Genomic DNA, 23401 nt, shown 5'->3' on the forward strand with positions numbered 1-23401 from the left:
CTGACTGCTATCCATGAGGACTCGGGGTGGATCCCTAACCTCGCTCAGTGGGTTAAGGAGCTGCGTTGCCCTGAGCTGTGGTGCAGGTCCCAGACGGGGCTCGGATCTCACGCGGCTGTAGCGCAGGCTGGCAGCTACATCTCCGACTGGACCCCTGGCCTGGGAACCTCCATGTGCGGCCCTGAAACGACATGACATAAATAAATAAAATAATTATTCTCACCCACTCTTTGAGCACCTATTCATGGCAGGTTCTGCGTGAAGTGTGGGCATAAAGTCCCCAACTTTGAAACACTCACAGCCTAGCGGACAGAACACTTCAACCGCCCGTATTTACTTCCTAAGTGCCTACAAGTTTGCAAGAACGTCAATGCTTTAACAGAAGCAAAGGGAGTCGGCTCAAAACTTGTTCGTACCTGTTCCATATGATTCCCTGCTGCAAGTGTGTTTTGCTCTTGTTGTTTCAACCTGATTAAACCTTTCCCCAGGCAGGGCTGTCTCCTCTTGGAATGAATTTCCCAGAAGCAAGCAAAAGGCTGGCACAAAGCAAGTACTCAGCGAGCATAACGGGAAATGAGCGTTGAGGAAACACAGGGCCCCCGTCTGTCAGAGGTTTTCTGGGCCGCCCTACTGATGCCATAGCTCTTCCCATCAAGGGCAAGGCCTGCCAGTCTCGACCCCAACCTCGTCTGGGACTCAGGCCGCTGGCAGCACATCCCTTACAAAGGGCGAACCCCATGGAGATGCCCGGGCCTGCGTCTGGCGCTCTTGGCCCCACGAGAGAGATCGAGCTGGCAGGCGCCCGTGCGGGGTGCAGAGCCCCTTCTTTCCTAGCTCCCCCGGCGCGCAGGACGGGTGACCAAGGCTTTCAAATAAAACTCCGCTGCTGGCTATGGGTTCGAGCCCCGGCCTCACTATCCTCTGAAACCGGGCGGCTGTTAACGTCGGTCCGCCAACCTCCGCGCTTCAGGCTGTTCACGGGCGGAATGGAGCTAAAATCCGTCCCTGGCGGCCCGCGCTGGGGAAGCAAGTGCAGCGCGCGCCCGGCAACCTGCCCGCTAAAGGGAAGGGGTTACTCCAGGGAAATGAGGCCGGAGGGCAGAGCCGAGGGGCGCAGAGCCGAGGCCCGGGTGGCGTGGGGGCAAACCGAGGAAGGGCAGCAGCCGAGCGGCGGCCGGGGCGGGCAGCGCGGGAAGCGGCGGAGGCGGGCGGGCGGGCGCGGCTGACTGGGCGGGCGGGCAGCCCGCGTCCCTCATCCGCCGGCCTCTCACCTCGCTTGATTACATGCATCGCCGCTGGTGGACGAGGCGCTGACGGATACGAGACGCGGCTGCAACTCCGAAGCGTCGGCGGGATCGAGACGGCGCAGAGCGCGGAGGAAGATCGAGCTCCAGGAGCTGCTCGTGTGCAGGGCCAGGAACCAGGCCACAGCGCACTTTCCCCTCAGGGCGGAGTACCGCGATCCGAATCCCCTTCCCGCTCCCGCCAGCCGCGACGCAGGAGCCGCACGACGGAGCTCAGATGATGACGTTACGCGTCGCCGCCCGTAACGGCGGCCAAATAGTCGGCCTGGTCCCGCAGCCGCCATGTTGAGTGTGGGCAGGGCCCAGGAGAAGGCGCTTCTCCCACGACCACGTTGGGTTGTGGGCACGCCTGGCGGGAACGTCGCTCTGCCGCCGCCATGTTGAGTGTGGGCAAAGGCGAATCTGGAGCCCTGTGGCGGGTCGTAGCACGCCGAGCCCGCCAGGCTTGGCCCCGCCCCTCTCGCCGGCACGCCCTGCGTGGGTGGAGACGGTTCAGGAATTTTTGAAATACCCGAAGCCCGCGGGCCGGCTTTTTCTCGTCTCGATGACTGTTACACTAGGATAACCCGAGACTGCCACCGTGGGCCTGAGCTCCGCAGCCGGAGGCATTCGGGAGCCCCACGACCTTTTGTGAGGTCGCCTGGAGCCTAGCGCGCTGTGTTGGAAGCGAGCCCTGCTAGGCCAAGGGCGGTGGGGAAGAGCCCTGCCGGGGTTTTCAGCGGGGCAGGAGCACTGACCTTTTTAGTGCTGCTTTTTAGAATTACCAGAAGTACTAAAAGTACTGCTTTTGGAATTACCTAGTGGATGGTGGCAGAGACAGGGTCAGCAGTACGGCCTTGCGGAGGGAGCATGGACAGGACTTGGAGACCGAATGTGGGGAGGAAGAATGGAGGAGACGTGACTCGGGAGGCTCAAGTTTCTGTGGGCTAGGCAAACTGCTATCTATGAAATCTGAAGTGGCATTCCTTCCCTGGATCCTTTCATCGGTTTCTTACTGCTCTCCACGTGGTCCAGGCTTCCTATGAAGTACAGCCATACCTGGAGGACACTAGCATTTTGGTTCCAGACCATCACAACACAGACACTGCCGCGATGCTGCAAGTCATAGGAAAGTTATATTTACACCACACCGTCGTCTATTAAGTGTGCAATAGCATCATGTCTTTAAAAAGATGTACGCACCTCAATAAACACTTTATTGCTAAAAAAATGTTAATTACCATCTGAACCTTGAGCGAGTCATAAACTTGGTTCCCGTGGCGGGTTTGAAATGTCGCAAGAATCATCCAAATGTGACACAGAGACGTGAAGTGAACAAATGCTGCTAGAAAAACTGCATTGCTTGCCACAAACCTTCAATGTGTGAAAAACGCAGTACCTGGGAAGCACAGTCAAATGGTTTGCTCCTAATTCTAAGAGTCATAGGGGACAGCTGAAGCCATAGGCCAGACAAGGGCAGGACGGCCTAGAGATAGGGTTGCCAGATTTAGCAAATAAAAATAACGTGTCCCAAATAGTGCATGGGACATAATTATACTAAAAAAGTTACTTGTCTGAAATTCAGGTCTATCTGAGCTTCCTGTATTTCATCTGGCAGCTCTACCCAGAGGGCTTTTGGGTAAGTGTATTAGTTTCATTTTCCCTTGGCAAAGGCAAAATGTCTCTTCATCCTGTCTGCTATGCCACAAAGAGCACAGAAAACACAATGAGAATCAAGGCCAGCAGAGGTTAAAATCTCCTACATGCTTTATTGGACTTCAAAGAGTCTTATGAAATAACACAGAAAAACCCATGTGAGGGTGTCCAGGGGGTACAAGGCAGTCTGCAGCCTAGCACCCTCCTAAGACCAGCCCCAGGAACCCCTACCCCAGGCCCCAAACAGGATCCCAGGGTAAAGACATGGCAGAGAGTAGGGCAGAGGGGAAATACCTTTACAGCCACAGCAAAAACAGGTGAGGGAGAGAGTTGTCTGGGGGTGGGAAGGGCAGGGGGAGGTGGTCGCACAGCCGCCTTGACCTATACCATTTTCCTTGGCCACCCCTTCCCTAAGCTGGCTGTGTCCCTTCTGAGCCTCTGGCCCAGGCTATGCCGTAACATGAAAACGGGCTCTGACAAGGGGAGTGCATGGTGCAGGCACTTGGGAAATTCAGATTATTTCATTTTTCAATTTGAAACTGTCTTTTGGTTCAAATGCAACAACATGCTGCCCAGCAGCTCCAAGGCCCCGTGACAGCCCCTGTGTCGTGGCTGAGGCTCCCATGACGAGGGGAGCCGACTGTCCAGAGCCTCAGGAGTCTTGATGCCTAGGGAGCACTTGGGCAGCACCTCTGACAGACAAACCATCCTGCAGGGTGGGGAGCAGGGATGAGAAAGAGGCAGGTGTGGGTGAGAGGAGAGAGAGAGAAGGTGACTGCCTCGTAGCCCCCATCTCTGGCTTCCACTCATCCTCCAGCTACGACAAGTCTCTCCTGACCTGGCCCCTAGCCTGGCCTCTCTTCCAAGCCCTCTAGTGGCCTGCAGTCTGGGAACTGGTTTCGCTGCCCTGTGGGCCGCCGGAGGCCTGAGTGAACTCCAGGCCAAGGTTCCCTCTGGCCCACCACACTCCCAAAGAACCAACCTCAAATATCAGGTCCTGGGCCCCTGGTCTGGGGCAAACAGAACCCTCCTGATGGGGTGGAAGAGATCTGAGGCACAGGTGTCAGAAGTTACGCCCCCTCTCCTCCCCCAGCTGCTGGGGGAAGTCGGGGAGGGGTGGGAGGGAGGAGCCTGAAAGCAGGAGGCAGAGAGAAACGAGAAACCAAACCTCAAAACTGGGACAGCAGAGAGAGACAGAAGCCGGACCCCCGAGGAGGAGCTGGGAGCTGCGGGGACAGCAACTAAGACATGCACTGAAGTGGAGAGGGGGTGACAGCAGCAGCCTCTGGCTGGGAGGGAGGCAGGGCAGGCAGGCGGCGGTGGTCGGGTAATAAATAATGTGGAAGGCCCCAAGGGTGCGGGGGCGGTCTGTACAGTGCCCAGGCCCCGGGGCCAGCCCCTCCCATGCCCCCGCCTGGGGGCTCGGTGTCTTGGAAGGGAGGGAAGAGGAGGCAGAAGACCCGGGAAGGACGAGCTGTCCCGCCACTGCCACCCTCATCCTGCCTATTTCTTAAGAGGTTTCTTAAAGATCTTGAGGGGAAACTTCTTGCGGCCTGGGCTGGAGTCTGTCTCCTCGCCAGTGGAGCCGTTATCCTCCTCAGGCGCAGCCTTCTTGCCAGCCAGGTGGGGAATGCGTGTGTTGCGGCTGGCTGGCAGGGCCCGGCTGTCCCCCGCGGGCGACGGCGTGTCTGCGTCTAGGGGACTGGGGCTGTGAGAACGGGAGGAATCCAGAGGTGGAGAGCCACTCGGCGGGGCCGAGGAGCTCAGCTCCAGCAGGCTGTGGGCCTTGTCCAGCCCGTGATTCAGCGCCAGCAGTGTCTTCTTGGCCAGGGCAGGGCTGTCGGGCAGTCTCTCCACCAGCGCGCCAGGGTGGAGCCCCTCCATCAGCCGGTGGCTGCCGTTGGAAGGCATGGCACTGAACGCCTCGTCTGCAGCACGGACCATCGGAGGAGGCTTGGGGGCCAGACGCTGGCGGTCACTCGTGTGGAGGGAGGACTCCGAATCGGAATGGGTCAAATCCCTGCGAGACACGGCAGAGAGGGAGACAGGCACACACACAGGAGAGCGAGACGGGGGCAGGGGACGGGGAAGAGGCGAGAGGGACCACGACGAGGCCGGGGTAGGAAAGCGGGGACGGACGGAGGGGCAGGAGAGAGAGAACGGGGTGAACAGGCCGGAGGGAAGAAGGAGAGACGGACGGAAGCCCAGGAGGCCGACAGGATTAGAGAGGAGGCAGGATGGGGAGGAAGGGCAGATGGGAGACGCGGCCAGGAGGAGGGAGCAACGTTGGGGAGGAAGAAAAACAAAAAGAGAATCAGGTAGAAATAAGGAGGACAAAGGGGAGGGAAAAAGAAAGAGGGAGAGGGGACGGAGAGAGATGAGAAGAAGCAAAAACACTGGTCATTAGGGCGCCGTTCTCCGTCGGGCCAGGGCTTCCCGATGCCTGCGCCCCACCCCAAGGAAGGGCCAGGCCCTAAACGGGTGCGGCCGGGGACTTGACTGCCACAGGCATCTTCCTCAAAAAGACCTCCGCTTCCACAGCTGCCTGGACCTCCGAGGACTCGACCCCGGGCTAACACAGAACCCGCGCGTTGCTCTGATCCCCACCTTCCCCGCCTTCCTCCCCGACGGACTCTGGGCATGCCCAGGATACATCCGGCCTGGGCCAGGCCCCCGGGAACAGGGCACATGCGGTAAGGGGGCCTGACCCAGCCTGGGGGGACGAAGGCTACAACAGCCTTGCAAACAGTCCCTCCCCCACCGGCAAAGGCTGAGATGCTGCCTCTTCAGGATTCAAAGGGGGGGTCTCAGAGAAGCGCTTCAGAGTCCAGAGCAAAGCCGGCTGGCAGCGGGAAGGCCGGGGTGTTTCTTAGACCTCTGCGGACAGGGAGAACGTAGGCAAGGGAGGCACAGAGAGACAGGACGCGGCCCTCAGGAGCAGTGCTTCAGAAGAGCGCAGCGCCCGCAGCCCCAGGGTCTATTCCAGTTTCCGTCTCTGCCTGAGGCTTGCCGTGTGACCTTGGACAAGTCATCTAAAGCCGGTGGTCCTCAATTTTGGCCAAATGAAGAGAATACCAATTCCGTTACCTTTCAAGACTGTTTTGGGGACCAAATGTATTGGCAGAGCACTTGAAAATGCAGCAAGTATGGCGGGAATGAAGATGACGAGGCCGGTGAAGCGAGACGACCCAGTCATGGGCCAAGTCAAGAGAGGCTCCTTTGCAAGGCCGAGTTTGGAGACATGGCATTGCACGCGGGACCTGCACACTGTCCTTACCCAGACCCCGGTGAGCTGGCTGCTGCTAAGAAGACCACGAACCCTTCTGGAGGCACCCTCCTGCCTCTACGACAAAGGGGAGGTACGGGAGTCCCTGCCAATCCCTGAATCCTCCTCCGCTTTTCCAGAGGCCTGGGAACCCATGGCAGAGGCCGAGGAGAGGGCTGAGGGAAATGTTTCAACAGCCAATTTTCAGGAGACCAAAAGGAAAGGGTCACGGGTAGGAGAGGAGAGCGCAGCAGGCCCTGGAAGGGAGGAGGCTGTGTGTGACAAGTTAGGGAGGCGCCAGGCTCTGAGAACAGGCAAAAGCAGGCGGCGGGCTCACAGCTGCTGTGGGGTTGACTCTCAGGAGGAAACAATCAACTAAGCAGCCATGCCATGGGCCAGTACCTTCCTGGAGCCAGGGAACAGCCGAGGGCAATCTCAGCGCCGGCTTCCATCCCACATACTATTTCAGCCACCTCCTCTAGTGACGACCAATTCTGCCTCATGTTTGCTTTCGTATTTCTGACGGTGTCCTTGCTTCTATCTAAATGTGACCTCGTTTCTCTAAGACCCAAGACAACCTGCTCCATATCCTGCCTTCCCTACACATATCTGAACCACTGAGGAAGGTGCCACAGAAGTGCTGGGGAGCAGCCACCCAGGACGAGGGGCCCGCTAGGCTGGGGACGTGAGGATCCTGGGAGCCTACCTTTCTAATGCCAGTGGAGCAAGAGAGATGAAGAGGTCGGGGTCCGCTCAGCCTCACTCCTCCTGGCCCACTGCCCCACTTGGTCAGGAGTCCCATCCCTCTCTGCCTCCGTCATAAACAGAAGCTGAGACTTCTAAAGCAAAAAGTGAGCCTGGGAGGAAGCCCGGGTGGACGTGGGAGGGAAAGGCTCCCCTTCCCCCTTTGAATCCTGGAGACAATTCAGGCCGGGGGTGTCCCTCCCCCAAGGCTGGGCTGCCGTGGGCTCCCGCCCCAAGCTACTAACCTTACTAGAGAGCCTGTTTGCCTTTAGAGACGGTCCTCTGACGCATGGAGCAAAAGAAAATTGAGCAGTGAACGGCCCAGGTGGGTGCGGATTCCTCCCCATCCTCCCTCCCCTCTGCCTTCAGTCTGGGCCTTGGAACGTGAGACTCCAGCATCTCTAGTGCCCCCACCCCGCCGCGGGCCTCTCCGTCCGTGTCAGGAAGGGCGGTCTTCCTGCCCAGGCTTTTGGATGAGATGAGGATGAGGATGAAGATGAGCAGTTCTGCGGAGTGACGGCATCGGTAAAGGCTGTCCTCTCGTGCCCTCAAGGGTAACTATCCAGGGCTTCGAGGGGCAGTGCTAGAGAGATGGGCACCCACAGGGAGGAGGACCAAGAGGAAGCAACGCGGTAAGCAGGCTGTAACCCAGAGGCCAGGACACGGCTGTGGCCTCAACCTCAGAGGGGAGAGGTCCCTCTAGGGGAGTCAGACTTTCTGAGGGTGCTCTACGCTTGTTCCAGGCAACGTCAAGGCCACTCTCTCTGACCCTGCCTGCTGTCTTGAGTTATTAGCAGGGAAAGCCCCCCCAGCTGCTGGACCAGGCTGTGGGAGAAGGCCTCTCACCAGTTCTTCTAGTTCAGTTACTGGCACCTGGGAGGAGGACAAAAACACCCCACAGTGTGTCCCGGAACGGAAAGCTAAGGTCCAGTCTGTGTTCTGCTGCTAATTAGCTTTGGGACCCGGGGAAAATCACTCAACCTTTCAGAACCCGAACTTGCACTGTGAACAGGAGTCTTTTAATGCCTGCTTGACCTATAAGCTTCACTGGGCCAACACCCCTCAATCTGTCCCCTCTCCTTCTGGAGAGTCATTCCAGGAGGAGTAGCACGTCCACGCAGTCACCCAAGCTAGAGACCCAGGCATCATCCTAGACTCCGCCCTCTCCTCTATCCCTTCGAACCAGTTACCAAATTCATCCTCTTCTTTCTGTCCCAAGACCCTGCTCGTTAACTCCCCAACTGGCCTCCCGTGACGATCTCCAAACCTCCTCCTTCTTTCCCTTATGCAGGGGAAAATGTTATTTCTAAAATGCGCCTCTGACCGACTCCCTTTCTTTTTGAAGCCCCTTTGCAGTTCTCTGTCTCCTAAAGGGGAATGGCCGCAGCTGCTAGCCTTTCAGAGCCTTTATCATTGTAGCCTCATCGACTCCCCCTTCCCAGCAACACCCACCCAATGCTCTAAGCACCCACAGACCCGCCTGTGCCCGTTTCCTCTGCCTTGGAAAACCCTTTCTCCGTTTCCTGCACTGGGGGTGCTGGCACAGATGTCACCCCTTTTGTGAGCGTTCCCCCCGCCAGGTTCACACTGGGAGTCACTCCCTCTTCAACGCCCCAGAGCGCTTCTCCGATTGCTCTGGAATTATTTACGTGCTTCTGCCAGACCAGACTCTAATTCTTGATCTTATCATCTATGGATCCCTGTGCCCAGGAGAGCCCCGCAGAGAGCAGGTGCCAGGAAGCGTCTGTTGAGGGAGTAAAGGAAGTGAGGCCCCCTCTGGGAGCACGTGTGAGAGTTTCGGCCAGGGTGCGAGAGGACGGTGACAGAGCGGGTGTTACTGCTTCCACAGTCAGCAAACCCCAGACAGGGGAGGGAGGAACGGGGTGCGGAGTTAGGCCGACCTCTGGGAGGAGGCGTCCCAGGCTGGGAGGGGGCAGGACACAGAGAGGAGCCCGCTGCACACCCCACAGCGGACCAAGCGCAGCCCGCAGGCAGAGGCCAAGGGAGAGGCAGCAGAGAGGCCAGGAAAGGCAGCAAGACAGAGAAGAGAGACCGCCGATACCCCAAGCTCTCTGAGTGCCAAGGCATCGCGGCGGCGCTGTCAGGATGGGGCAGGTCGGGGCAGGGCCCCGTCTGGAGGAAATAGGAGGTGCTGTGGTGGTGATAGACAGGGTGCACGTGGACGGTGGTGATGGAGGTGATGGAGGTGGAGGTGGTGGAGGAGGAGGTGGTGGTGGCAGTGGTGGCGGTGGCGGCAGAGGAGCAGGAGGAAGAAGCAGAGGCTGCTGGAGCGCTGGTCCCGAGGCCTTCAGAACTGAAAGACTGTCCGGAGGAAAGGCTGCGCATTCTCCGCAGAGAGACCCGGCTGGTCAAGAGGTGGCCAGCCTCCCCCTCCACCAACCTCTGAGATCCCAGGCCATGCTGTGGCTCCGTCAGGCGCTGCCGGACGCTGCTCTGCAGGCTGGGGGCTGCAAGGAGAGAGAAGGGGGGTGAGGGAGGGCCCGCCTGCTCTGGGCGGGAGGAGGCAGGCTCGCCCGCGGAGAAACGTGTGCTGGAGACCACTCCTGGGCCTTTAGTGCCCAATCTGGGGAACAGGGCGCCTCCCCTCCCCCGAAACCTCCCACCCGGGGTCCTGAAAGGAAGGGGAAGGTGGAGATGAGGGGCCCAGGTCCGCTTTAGGGACAGTTCAAATGGAAGGAGGCCTCGGGCCGACACCACGGTCACGGGGAAGGCCAGGCAGTTAGTGGGAGACACAGGCAGGACAGGGAGGCTAGGGTTTGGGCCAAGGTCCGGGAGAGCACGAAGAACCAGCCTGCTTAGACAGCCAAACTCAGGGGGAAATTCACCATTTAGACAAGGGTTGACACACAAATAAATTCATCACATCATTAATTATCGTATGAAAGTAAACAAAGGTGGAAGAATGGGGAACTTAATATAGAGCTAGCTGCTGGAAGGTTATACAGTTGTTGTAAATGCTGATTACGAACGGGTTTTTAAGACATGGGAAAATGCCTATTAAAAATGCTTGGGGTGAACAAGAGGCTACGAAATTTCATGTAAAAGAAATGCCTCGAGCCTATGGAATCCAAAGGATGGGAGGCGTCTGAAACCAGGCCTTCCTACTTCTAGGTGTGACCTGGAGCAACTCGCTTCCCTGTTTTAACTCCTAATTTATAAAATCCTGTAGGGTTGTCAGGAGGCTTCAAGAAAATGTTTTTCAAGTACCCAACACAGTTCGTGCACTCAAAACATGGCAGCGGTTATCATCCTGACCACGTAAAACTTATTTAAAAATGCAGACAAAAGACGGAAAGAAAAGGTGCTCAAACATGATGGGACTACAGTGCCTTTCTAATGTTCCTATTTACTGTTTTGCCTTTCCAAATTTCCTTTAATAAGCATGTGCCCAGCAAAGAACTGGCTCCTGGACCAATGCTACAAGCCAGGCGCTTGGAAGACGATGACCGCCAGGCCCAGAGGGGCATGTGGGTACCGGGTAACTCAGGAGTGGGCCAGAGCAGCCGTCTTGGACTTGCGTCCACCTCCAGCTAAGACAGCATTCACACCTTTGTTTTCTCCTCCTCCACCCTGATAGGTGGGCCTCCCTACTTTCTCCCTCAAGATGGGAGAAAGGGCCGGATTGCCAGGATGGAAGAAACCTTGGAACGGCCACCGGAGAGAGAGCACAGTTCCACGGTGGTGGAGAGCTGGGGAGGGCGGGCCCCCACGGCTGGGGGCTTTCAAGGCACGAAGGGGGCGGAAATGGAAGAGAAAGCAGGGACTAGGGAAGGGAAGAGGGAGAGAGGAGAGGGACAGAAAGAGAAAGAGCAGGACCTTTCCTTCCCTCTTTCCGTCTCAGCCCCGCTCGAAGGACCAGCAGGACATCCTGGTCCTTTGAGCTGGGCTCGGAGGAGAAGCCCAGCCTTCCATCACCACGACTGTTCTCTCTCCAGGCCTCAGCTGTGCGGGCTGATTCTTCTCACCCCCCCCCCGGGCCCTTCCCTGAAGTTAGTAGGGATGATGGTGAGAGAAGAGAGGGAGCAGGCAGGGAGTGACGCAGGCAGGACGAGGGCCCGTGGGGTGGGAGTGCTGGTTTAGTCCCCAAAGTCGGAAAAACAAAAGCCCCAAAGGGGCTCCTCGAACCCGGGTATTTCCAGAGGGACTGATCATCCGAGCCGGCGGATGCTGAGCAGAGAGAGCGGTCACTGAACCTACGCCCCATCAACCAGGCAGCATCTAGGGTCCAACAGCCAGGCCAAAAGGAGAAGAGAATCTGATTTACCGAGGGCTTCACCCTGCGCCTCGGTGGAGGAGGGAAGGGCTGGGGGGCAAGGGCTGGGGGGCTCAGAGCTAATGCCCATCCCTCCCAACCCGGAGAGCACAGGAGCCTTCACGGGACCAAGCTCCACCTGCCAGGGATCCGAACCTTGCTGGACCTTTGATAAAGCCCTGCCAGATACCACCCAGGGGAGAAAAAGCAGCTTGGCCCAGGGTAAACTATCCCGAAGAGGTTTACAAATAAGTCCTGTCCGGAGCTGGAATCAGCCTGCCGAGGAATCTGGTTTTCTAGAAGTGAGCCCCTAACCCCGGCCAGCTTCCTGCCATCCCCTCTGCACTCAGTGGGTAGGGGCTCAGGACAAGAGCTTCTCCATATAAGGCTCTTCTACTTCTCTAAAACAGCCTCTGATCCAGAGAAGAATTCAAATGGGCCAGTAAGGGCGAGGTCCCTTCCTTCACCGAGGAAGTCCCACGGAGCACTGGCCCTCTCAACTCCGCTCCACTCAGCCCCCGCCACTCGCCACTCGCAGGGAGAAAAGGGAGAGGGAAGCCCCTGGACAGACGGTGGGGAGGCCCCGGAGTCGAGCTGGAGCCAGACATGCTTGTGCAGGAGACCCTCCGGGACGGGATGCCCGCCTGCCAGGGACACTGCTTCCTGCGGCCTCGCGCACACAAACAGAGAGAGACATGGCTCCATTCATCTACTTCAGCAATTACAAACAAGGGATGTAAAATTACCACAGATAAAAGCAACAAGGAGTCAACATGAATGCCATTTTTATATTACGAGCCACTCACGGAGATTATTCGTACACAGGTAGGTGGGCGGGAGGACCAAGGAGAATAAAGGGATTAAAAAAGCACAGAGACACGCTTAACACAGCAGACCCGCAGGGCAGACGGAGCGTAGGGCCAGGAAAACCACCGAAGGGACAGGACGGCCGTAAAGACACGTCCTGATGCCAGTCGGGCTTTTGTAACCGGCGTCATGAGTGGAACCACCTTCCTTGGGACCCGCCCCGCACGCTGCTCAAGAGCGCCCCCCAGGGGTCACCTACACTGCATGGACAAGGGCGACACAATCTCCTCATCCATGTCGTCCACGTCGTCCGTCATGATGAAGTGGGCCGGGCTGGGGCGCGTGCTGCCCATCCAGCTGGGGTCTATGTTCAGGGCGGCCACCAGGGAGTGGATGCCGGGGTTATTGACGATCTGGAAGCCGCAGAGGATCTCTATCTGCTGCCAGCGGTGGAGGCGCTCCCGCAGTGCTGCTGTCACCTCGCTCAAAGCTTGCCTGGAGACAGAGGACAGAGGATGACGGCACGGGCTGGGGGTGCGCCCCGACGGGACGAGACTCTTCTCTGAGGAGCAAGCTGGGGGGGGTGGGGTGTATGCGTGAGTAAGAATCACGATTAGGGGCTCCCTTGTGGTGCAGGGGTTAGGGATCCAGTGTTGATCACTGCAGGGGCGTGGGTTTGATTCCACATGCTGCAGACACAGCCAAACCGAAAAAGAAAAAAAAAAAGAAAAAGAAAGAAACACAACTACATCATAAACTTAAGAACAAGGTGCAGGTAGGTAAGGGTTGCGGCAGGAGCCCAGAGCTGTACCTCTACCAGCAAAGAAGCAGGATTGGGGTGGAGGCCCTGGACGCCCTCACACTCTGAAGATGGGCTGACATCACCCATCTGGACCCAGGTGCCACTTACTTAGCTGTTAGGATTTTATGATCCACATCGTCCAGCGAAGAGCTGTGGGCCACGTGGAAGGTGCCAAAGAGTGTGTTTCTCTTCTTTTTTATCTTCTCAGCCTGCAAAGATGAGGCCCACAGCTTCAAAAGAGTAGGCATTAACAGTTGGAAAAATGAGAAATGCCTTTCTGTGGCTGGGTCCCCTGCTCCTAGCACAGCTTAGGCTGCACAAGAGAAAGGAGAAGAAAAAGGGAAAGGGAGGAGAAAAAGGTAGGAGAAGGCAGAAGAGAGAGGGAACGAGACGAGCAAAGGGAGCCCCTGGCCGTACCCTGGCCCCAGGAGGATCCTGCCCCCAGGCCGTCCGGGGCCAGCAGGGCCGTCCTGCCACCTGCCTCCACTTGCTTCCCGGAAAGCAGGTGCGAGTGACCCCCAGCCACACCCCCTCCTCCGGGGGCTTGAGGACATTATTAGGAGCTGCAACATGAGGGGAAGAAACAGAAGCCCACACCCGGAAGGCTCAGATAGGGAGAGGCAGCGACGAGGAAGAAGGGTGGCTGGAAGGGCCGGGGCGCGGGCCGGGGTGGAGGGCGGCTGAAGGGCAGGGCTCACCCCCTCCTTGGCCACCAGCAGCTGCTTCTCGGCGTTCTGCTTCTTGATGTTGTAGTACTGCACCTCCACCTCGTGCGTCAGCTGCAGCCACTTCTGCAGGGCCTCCGGGGCGTACCACGCGCTGTGAGACTCCAGCTCCTTCTCCGCTTTCCTCAGGGCCTCCCGGACCTGCAGCCAAGGGCACGGGCGGCACTCACTACCACCAAGACCCCCTCCAAAGCCTCTGTCTGCGGCTTCAGGGTTCTCTTATCTCCTGTGAGCTCTACAACTCCCCCAAGCGGGAGAAACGGCAAAGACTACCCTCTATGCTTTATATATGAAAAAGCAGGAGTTCCTGTCGTGGCGCAGGGGAAACGAATCTGACTGGGAACCGTGAGGTTGTGGGTTCGATCCCTGGCCTCGCTCAGTGGGTTAAGGATCCGGCGTTGCTGTGAGCTGTGGTGTAGGTCGCAGATGCGGTTTGGATCCCTCGTGGCCCTGGTGTGTAGGCCGGTGGCTACAGCTCCGATTCGACCCCTAGCCTGGGAACCTCCATATGCCGAGAGTGCGGCCCCAAAAAAAAGACAAAAAAAGAAGAAAAGAAAAAGCAAGTTCAGAGAAGAAAAGTAACCTACTCAAGGTCACACAGTCAGTAGTGTCAACCAGAACTCAAATGGAGTTTTTTTGCTGTTTTTTTTTTCTGCCAGACTAGAACATTCTTTGCCCACATTTTAGCTGCCTCTCCTGGTCAAAGAGCCAGCCTCAGAAATCTTCCCTGCTCTCCAGAGGTATATGTCACCACAATGACCCATGTTCTTTCTGAGAGTTGGGGCCTATTCTTGGGCTCAAGACATCACAATGCGGCAGGAAAAGCACTTGTTTGGGAGTCTGGAAATCTGATCTGATCTTTGGTCCACTACTCAGCTGGCTCTGCGACCACGTCCTTCATACAGAAGATCCCACGTCAGTAAAAGGCTTCCTCTCACGCAAATCCACACTGTAAATGAAGGGGTGATCTCAAGAGGGAGTGAGCTCCCCATCATGGGAGGTATGTAAAAACCTCATGTCAGAAGGACCTTAAAAACAATGGCTACTCCAGAGGGGGGTTGGCCTGAATGCTTTCCAAAGTCTCCGCTAGCCCAGAGACTTTGTGATTCATTCTCCTACTGAGCAGGGCAGGCAGGCTGTGAAGGAACTCTCTCCAGGGCAGGAAAACAGCAAGCGAGCTGACACTTAATGTGGGCATTGCCAATACAGGCCAACAGACAGAAGGCCCAATGTGTAAGCAGCATCTCTGCGCTGACTTCTCAGCAAGAAGCACACAAGGAAGCCACACCATCCCAAAGCACTTGGGCATGAAAGGTCTGAAGACACACACAGAGTCCATTACATGCAGCGATTCTCTGCGCTCTCACCCAGGCTGCCAGGATCAATGCTCCCCACTCCCCCGGCCGGATGCGGACCGTCAGCTGGCCAGAGCCCCAGAGAAAAAGGGCTGAAAGCGGTCACCCGGCCAACTTCAGCCAGTACAAGAGGGAAGTACCCCGAGCAGGCCCGAGGTCCTCCCTTCAGCCTCAGCTCAGGTCAGAACACCTTCATTCATCCTCTGAGAGCCAACGAGAGGACCACGGGGTTTCTGCTCCTTGAAAAAGAAACCATAAAATGGCCCGCTCCTGGCTTCAGAGACTTAAAATGAGGAGCAGGTGCCTCGGAGACGAACACACCCAGTCTGAAAATGTAGGATCGGGTTCTCCTTAAAGGCAGTTGAAGGAATGGGGTGGTGGGCTGAGAAGGGGAGGAAGGAGGGAGAAGGCGAAGAGAGAGCCCGCGGAGAAGCGCGGGGGTCGGGGCGGCCCGCAGAGGGCTGGCCCAACAGGCTTAAAAGCTGCGTGAGGACAGAAGCAACTGCAGAGCAGGGAACGGGGGAGAGCTGAGGCAGAGACAGACACAGACACACTTGTTTTCTCTACGGGGCGTTTCCTGCGCTCTGCAGCTGTGCAGAATAGGTAGCTAAGAGTGGCATGAAATCTCCCATGACGTCACCACGCCTAGGAGACACAGCACTGCAAGGAGGAGGGGACCTGACTCAAACACACGGCCAGTGCTACCCTCAAGAGAGCTGCAAAGCACTGAAGCTCTGAGGAGGAGAAGGCCAAAGAGCTAAATTAAAAACCTCCAAGGGGCAGACATGAATCTCTCATAGTCTTTCAGGGCCAAGGAGAAAGAGAAACCCAGGAGAGCTCAGTAAAAAGGAAAGAGCAGCCCTGAGAAACTCGGACAAGTGAGCCCTGGACCAAGTCCTACTAAACTACAACCCAGTTCCAACATAGCTCAGTCTCTCATTGGCTTGAGGTCCTCAGAGCCATGACATGCCTCATGGAACCCTGCATCTATGGGAGATAAAATCATCTGGAGCCTCTACTATTTTTTATTTTTGTCTTTTTACCTTTTCTAGAGCCGCTCCCACCGCATGTGGAGGTTCCCAGGCTAGGGGTCGAATCGGAGCTGTAGCTGAAGGCCACAGCCACAGCCACAGCAACTCGGGATTCGAGCCACGTCTGCAACCTACACCACAGCTCACGGCAACGCCGGATCCTTCACCCACTGAGCAAGGCCAGGGATTGAACCCACAACCTCATGGTTTCTAGTCGGATTCGTTAACCACTGCGCCATGACGGGAACTCCACACTGTCCAGCTTTTAATAAAAACAAATTACTGCAGGAGTTCCCTTGTGAGTGGGTTAAGGATCCAGTGCTGTCACTGCAGCAGCTCAGGTCGCTGCTGTGGCACAGGTTCAACCCCTGGCCTGGGAACTTCCATATGCCATGGGCACGGCCAAAACTAAAAATAAAATTAAAAAATAAATTACTAGACATGAGAAGAGGCAGGAAAATATAAGCAATAATCAAGAGGAAAAATAAGCAGTCCCACACATGATCCAGATGTTGACTTTAAAACAACTATGATTGAAATGTTAAAGAAAATATGAGAAAAGATGGACACAAAACATGAAAACAGGGAACCTCTGGACAGGGGACAAGAATCTACAAAGAGTGAAATAGGCATTCGAGAAAAATCCATTATCTGAGAGTAGGATTTCCCTGAATGGGTTGCCGAGGACAATGTTCACAGCAGGGCACAGGACTAGGGAACTCAGGTCAATATAAAGTCACCAAACAACACCAGGCTCAATGTCTCCTTCCTTCTCCACCCTTATTAACTACCTATGCATATTAAACACAATGCCCATGATAAATCACTATACTTTGCTGTTAAAAAACAAAACTTACTATTCTGAAATATATATAATGACCAAACCAAAGCATAGAGAGAAAAAAAAGAACACAACTAAACATAAGAGACACGTGGAAAAGAGTTAAAAGGCCTCGGCTCCATACTGGATTCCGAGAAGGGGAGGAGGGAACGGAGCAGAGGCACCGCGGAGCCCCGCAGAGAGAGTGTGTCCCCAGCTGTCGGGAGGGTGCTCTGTGTGCATGGACCAGGTCAAACGGATGAGTCACGTTTAAATGCTTTGTATCCTTACCCAGTTTTGGCGGCTTATTATTGAGAGAGGCACGTGAAGTCTCTTAACTTTGATTATGAATTTGTTTACTGTCCTTTTAGTTTTTTCAACTTTTGCTTTATATGTACACTTTTTTTTTAACTATAATATTAGGTGTATCCAAATTAAGGGTTGTTATATATTACTGGGGTTGTTTTTGTTTTTGTTTTGTCTTTTTTTATTTTTTAGGTCATACCTGTGGCATAAGGAAGTTCCCAGGCTACGGGTGGAATCAGAGCTGTAGCTGCCGGCCTACGCCACAGCCACAGCCACAGCCATGCAAGATCCAAGCCACGTCTGCGACCTACACCAAAGCTCACAGGAAACGCCGGGTCCTTAACCCACTGAGCAAGGTCAGGGATCGACCCTGTGTCCTCACGGATGCTAGTCAGATTAGTTTCTGCTGTGCCACGACGGCAACTCCAATATATACGTCTGTTTTCATCTCTATTAATACATATTTCTCTAACGTCTACTTTGTCTGATATTAATATAATGCTACTGCTGCTTTATTTTGCTTAGTGTTTATTGTATATCTTTTCTCATCTTTTACGTTTTTCTTCCTTTTTTTTTTGTCTTTTGTTGTTGCTATTTCTTGGGCCGCTCCCGCGGCATATGGAGGTTCCCAGGCTAGGGGTTGAATCTGAGCTGTAGCCACCGGCCTACGCCAGAGCCACAGCAACACGGGATCCGAGCCGCATCTGCGACCTACACCACAGCTCACGGCAACGCCGGATCGTTAACCCACTGAGCAAGGGCAGGGATCGAACCCGCAACCTCATGGTTCCTAGTCGGATTCGTTAACCACTGCGCCACGGCGGGAACTCCTTTTCTTCCCTTTTTAAAATTAAAGTAGTTGATTTATAACGTGCCAATTTCTGCTGTACAGCAGTCATACTTATATATCTGAAAATCTCCTTTCTTATATTATCGTCACCCACGGTCTATCCCAAGGTCTATCCCAAGAGACTGAATACAGTTCCCCGGGCAATACAATAGGACCTCATGGCTTATCCATTCTAAACGTAACAGTTTGTCATTCTTTACTTTTAACCATTATTGTATCCTCCTATTTAAAGTGTATCTTTTGCAAACAGCAAATAGTTGGGTTTTGTTTTTTATCCACAGACACTCCTTGCCTTTCAGCTGTATTGTGCAGTTTGTTTACACTGACCAAGGCTCAACAAAGGACTGAAACCATACAGCACATGTTCTTTGACCACAGAAAAATTTAAAGTGGAAATCAATGAGAAAGATAAATAGCAAAGTTCCCAAGTGTTTGAAAATTAGGCAACACACTTCTAAATAACCACAGGTCAAAAAGGAAATTCCAATAGAAATTAGAAAACATTGTGAACTGAAGGATATAGTGAAAATTAAAATATCAAAACTTAGGCAATGCAGCTAAAGCAGTGCTGACTTGGAAATTTATAGCTCTAAAGGTATGTATTATAAAAGATTAAAGGTTTAAAATCTATAACCTAATCTTCTATCTCAGGCAATGAGAAAAATAAGAGCAATTTAAAAAAAAATTTTTTTTTTCAAGGGCAAGACTTCCACACTAAATACTGCAAAACATTATTGAGAGGAACTTTAAAAGACCTATAACTAGATGATAGGATAAACAATGCTCCCGAGTTAGAATAATTATTGAAAATGTTAGTTTTCTCCTCCGCTAATCTATAGATTCAATGCGAAAACAGCAGCAGTCCCAGGGGAGCATGTGCAACAGGGTGACAAGCCGACCTGGGAAGGCGAAGAACCCAGAATGGCCACGGGCATCTCACAGAACAAAGCTGGAGGAGCAAACACCATCACATACCAAGACTCGTTGTGAGAGACGTGGGTAAAGAGAGAGACAGACACACCAGAGAACAGAATCGAGTATCTGCCTGGGGACAAAACCTTCATCTCCTACCTCATCTCACACACAAACGTTAGTTTGAAATAAACCATATCCCTAAATGTGAAAAGTAAAAGAGTAAAGCTTTCAGAAGAAAAGTTAGGAAAACATCTTGGAGTTAGGGAAAGATTTTTAAACAGGCCACAAAAAGCACCAACCATAAAAAAAGATTAATTGGACTTCATTAAAATCAAGAACTTCTGTTTGGAGTTCCTGTCGTCGCACAGTGGAAATGAATCCGACTAGGAACCATGAGGTTGTGGGTTCGATCCCTGGCCTCAAACAGTGGGTTAAAGATCTGGCGTGGCTGTAAACTGTGGTGTAGGTTGCAGACGTGGCTCGGATCCTGTGTTGCTGTGGCTGTGGTGTAGGCTGGCAGCTGTAGCTCAGATTTGACCCCTAGCCTGGGAACCTCCATATGCTGCGGGTGAGGCCCTAAAAAGCAAACAAGAAAAAAAGGAAAAAGAAACCCAAATCCAAAATAAACACATGGGAAGATTAAAAAAAAAAAAAAAAATCAGGTAAACTAATTTGGCTTAGCGTTTCCGACCATAGTTTCCCTCTGGGAAGAATACTGAAAAGAGGAGGAGGCAAAAGTGAGCTTTCTGAGCGCTTAAAAGATCCTGACTCTTGATCCGGATGGTGGCAACACAAGTACACGCACGGGTAAGGGCTTGTCAGCTGTATACTTTTGATTTGCATACTTGATGTAAATACCTCAACTAAAAAGGGACAGAATAACTAGTACCATCTGTTAGTCGCTGTTCTTTGACAACCACGGTGACCGTGTTTTGCAGCGTTTCCACCCCGCTTGCAAGAGTCTAGTGACTCCAAGATACTCTCGGAGCCCGCGGCGTTCCTCCCACGTGACCTCTGGCCCCTCCCCGTTGCCCCGCCCCCAGGGGGCTCCGCACTCTCCCACCTGTTCCAGCTCCTCCTCCGCATACTTCTGGCGGCTCCGCTCATTCTCCGTACCCTCCCGCAGCTCCTTCAGCCGCTGGGCTTCCTGCTTGGCGAGGTTGATCTCGTCACGCAGCTTCTTCTCCAGGTGCACCTTCTCCACCTCCACTGTGCGGTGCTCCTCCTGGGCCTTGTGCAGCCTGGGGACGAGGCAGGCAGCTGGAGAAGGCCAGGGAGGGGGCACCAGCCGCCCCGCCGTGAGCCGTGGCATCGAAGAGGAAAACGAGGGCTCCAGCACTCAGAATCCATGGTCATTACCGTAATTTTTTTTTTTTTTTTTTGCCTTTTAGGGCCACACCCACAGCATATGGAGGCTCCCAGGCTAGGGGTCCAATTGGAGCTGTAGCCACCGGCCTATGCCAGAGCCATGGGGGATCTGAGCTGCATCAGCGATCTACACCACAGCTCACAGCAACGCCAGATCCTTAACCCACTGAGTGAGGCCAGGGATCAAACCCGAGTCCTCATGATGCTAGTCAGGTTCATTAACCACTGAGCCCCGATGGGAACTCCCATTACCCTAATTCTCAGGTTGGCCATCATTTTGTTGTCAGTAATGAAGGCTACGAAGCTAGATTCCTGGGTATCTGAATCCTTCTTTCTATGGTGTCTCACATACTAAGATCATACCTACTAGTTTTGGTGGGTATTTCACATTTGTCCTCTCTGCAGATAATGACAGACTGTATCATTATCAGCCTGGGACAGGTAGGCACATGAGGGGCATTAACGGCAGGTGGAGCTGAGACTGGAATTCCCATCCGTTCAACCTCAAAGCTCATAACCATTCCCCTTACACTCAGGTATCTGGAAGGTGCAATAAATGTAGAATACCCTGCAAGCCAGACCAAAGGCCCAGAGAAAGCCCAATGGCTGAGACACGACTGGGGTGGCAGTAGCGGAGAGATTTGGGGAGGGGAGGAAGGAACGACTGAGCTGTACCTCTTGGACTCCTGAGGACCTGTGCTCAGAAGCCCAGAAAAATGAAATTCATGCCAAAGGGGCTGGGCAGGCCTTGGAAGGGCCCCCTGTTGCTCCCAGCCCTTAGCTCCCTTCCTAAGTATCTTCCATGGTGGGTAAGATCTCAGGGGCGTCAGTTATAATGAAAATACCCTTGTACCCACCCACGCATTCCCTCTGCTCACTGGAAAAAAAAAAAAACAAACCTCAACGCATCCAACCAAGCTTCCTCCACAGACCCATCTTATGTTCATTCAGTCAGGCATCCTTCCACTCATTCCCAAGTACTTAAAGGAGTTCACAAAATGACAAGTCCAGGGCTGAGCCCTAGATATACTGACGTGAATGAGAAAACCGTCAGTGCCACTGAGGTAGTCAGGATTTATTTATTTGTTTATTTTTGTCTGTTTTGCCTTTTCTAGGGCCGCTCCCACGGCATATGGAGGTTCCCAGGCTAGGGGTCGAATCAGAGCTGTAGCCACCTACGCCACAGCCACAGCAACGCTGGGTTCTTAACCCACTGAGCAAGGCCAGGGATCGAACCTGCAACCTCATGGTTCCTAGTGGGATTCGTTAACCACTGCACCACGACGGGAACTCCGGTAGTCAGGATTTAGTCCAATAAAGACACGTAAACAGACAGCAGCACACAGTGTGACAGGTTCTATAATGGAAAGACACACGAGGGGTTGGATAGGCCCAAAGGATGGGGTGACAGGCTCTGCCTGAAAGGACTCAGGGCACAGGACGGCCTGGGCAGACTCAGCAGAAAAAGTGAGTTTGCTCCTTCCTCCAGGAGAGGGAAAGGACCTAGCCACTGTCGAGTCTTCCTACCCTCGTAACTACCACATGACCAGGGGACCAGGATGGGAAGGGAAAAGGATGATGAGGAAGACAAGTGACATACGGCTTCGACCTGAGCTACAGAAGAGGAAGGCCAGGCTACAGAACAAGAATAGTCCAGAAAGAAGAGCACTGACGAGTGAGTTAATCCCGTGGGTGAAACAGAAGAGGCAGAAACTGAACTAAACCTCTGAAAAATCCCAAGCCCGGATGTGTCGGTGACCAAAGCCTCAAAAGATGTGGTGACAAGAGGAAAAACATCTAGGCTGCAAGCTTACTGCTGACAACTTGCAGTCTCCGGCCCCTGGAGCCGCAAGGACTTTACCCCCCCCCCACCCCCCGCCCCCGTATGTGCACAGCAGGTGGCGCTAGAGGCACAGCGAAAACAAACCAGAGGCGCCATTTCCAGGCCCATCTCCTTCTCTCACCGAACAGTCAGTCCCTGACCCGACTGCTTGAAATTACACCACTACAGATTCAGTTCTCCACCAAACAGTCTCCTCCGAAAGCAGCCTCTTCCAAAAAGCCTACAATATGCCTGTCTTCTCTGTACAATCGGGAGCTCTTTAAAGCAGAATCTAAACTGACCCACGTTTATTAGAGTCTTAACAGGATCTGTAGAGATGAGTCTCCGTAACTGCTATTGGGCGCAGAAATGAGCAAACATAAATACACTGAAAGCTTGCCCCGCGCCGCCTCCTCCACAGAAGACTGAGCACCTTGACGGCACATACGAGTAAGAAAACTAAGCGGCCTGACTGCGAGCCCTGCCTCTAAGGAGCTGTGTGACTATGGACAGGTCTCTTCCCTGGACAAGGCCTATTTCTTCATTTTCAAGTGGGAATCAAAATTCCTCCCTGCTTCAAAGAATTATCTTGAACCAAATGAAATCCTAGCTGGAATGCACATGTAGCATGATATGTAGTCATCCGAAATATCAGGAACTCTATTAAAAAAACCATAGTGGCCGGCAGTGTAGGCCTGCTGAGCCAGGAGGGACAAGAGGCAAGTGGGCTCTGGATACCGTCCGTCAGAGGGTGTGCGTGTGCACGGGTGCAAGGCTGGCCCTGGGCAGGTGTGTACATTCACTTCGCCAAGGGCCACAGGTCCTTTCGCTCTGGAGGCCTTGGGGAGCAGGGAGGGCGGGGAGCTTAGTTTTATCCCCAAACTTGGAATGTCTCCTGCCTAGATTCTTTGCCTTTGGAATGAAAACAGTACATGCTTTTCAGACAAGTGAAGAATGGGGACGGCCCACACAGCAGCATCTAGCCCCCAGCTGGAAGAGGGCCCAGGAATAAGGGGCCCAGCAAAGTAGCCAGGAATCGGCTCAAAGATAAAACTCCTCTGGCCCCCCCAAGCTCAGCCCGCCGAAATGAATCTGCTCGGGCGGCCTTTACGGAGGCAGCAGGCTGAGGGTGTCAACACCCCTAGCTTCGTGATGTGTGACCCCAGAGAAGGCACCCGCCCTCTCTGAGGCTTCACTTCCTCAGCTCTACAGTCGAGGTACAGTGCCTCCCGAACAGGGTTGTGGTGATGAACAACAAGAAGGCGTTCAACAATACCTGGCTCTGAAGACGTCCTTTCCCCATCCCTCCAAAGAAAATAGTATCTACCATTTAAAAAGAACAGAAAAGAGCCAGATCCCATTTCCTCTTACATGGACTC

At 54.1% G+C, this 23401-nt stretch overlaps 2 protein-coding genes across 10 annotated transcripts in view; both read right to left on the reverse strand.

Annotated features, from left to right (window-relative positions):
- Positions 1-1564, reverse strand: part of RRM1 (ribonucleotide reductase catalytic subunit M1) — a 39091-nt gene extending 37527 nt beyond the window's left edge. Inside the window, exon 1 of the mRNA XM_047753988.1 lies at positions 1272-1564. Coding sequence (XP_047609944.1) covers positions 1272-1290 — 19 coding nt within the window. The 5' untranslated portion in view covers positions 1291-1564. The remainder of the gene's footprint in view (positions 1-1271) is intronic.
- A 1468-nt stretch (positions 1565-3032) lies between these two features.
- The window catches only part of STIM1 (stromal interaction molecule 1), a 203074-nt gene continuing 182705 nt past the window's right edge, over positions 3033-23401 (reverse strand). For 4 of the 9 annotated variants that reach the window (XM_047753979.1, XM_047753984.1, XM_047753980.1 and 1 more), the window contains 6 exons: positions 19896-20073; positions 13529-13696; positions 12939-13039; positions 12288-12523; positions 9011-9416; positions 3033-4959 (listed from right to left, as the gene is read on the reverse strand). In XM_047753979.1, coding sequence (XP_047609935.1) covers positions 4443-4959; positions 9011-9416; positions 12288-12523; positions 12939-13039; positions 13529-13696; positions 19896-20073 — 1606 coding nt within the window. In that variant the 3' untranslated portion in view covers positions 3033-4442. Of the gene's footprint in view, positions 4960-6910; positions 7044-7193; positions 7231-9010; positions 9417-11094; positions 11188-12287; positions 12524-12938; positions 13040-13528; positions 13697-19895; positions 20074-23401 lie in introns of all 9 variants that reach the window. The other 5 variants (XM_047753983.1, XM_047753985.1, XM_047753987.1 and 2 more) reach the window with 5 other exon arrangements.

Source organism: Phacochoerus africanus, chromosome 11, assembly GCF_016906955.1.
Source record: "Phacochoerus africanus isolate WHEZ1 chromosome 11, ROS_Pafr_v1, whole genome shotgun sequence".
NCBI lineage: Eukaryota > Metazoa > Chordata > Mammalia > Artiodactyla > Suidae > Phacochoerus > Phacochoerus africanus.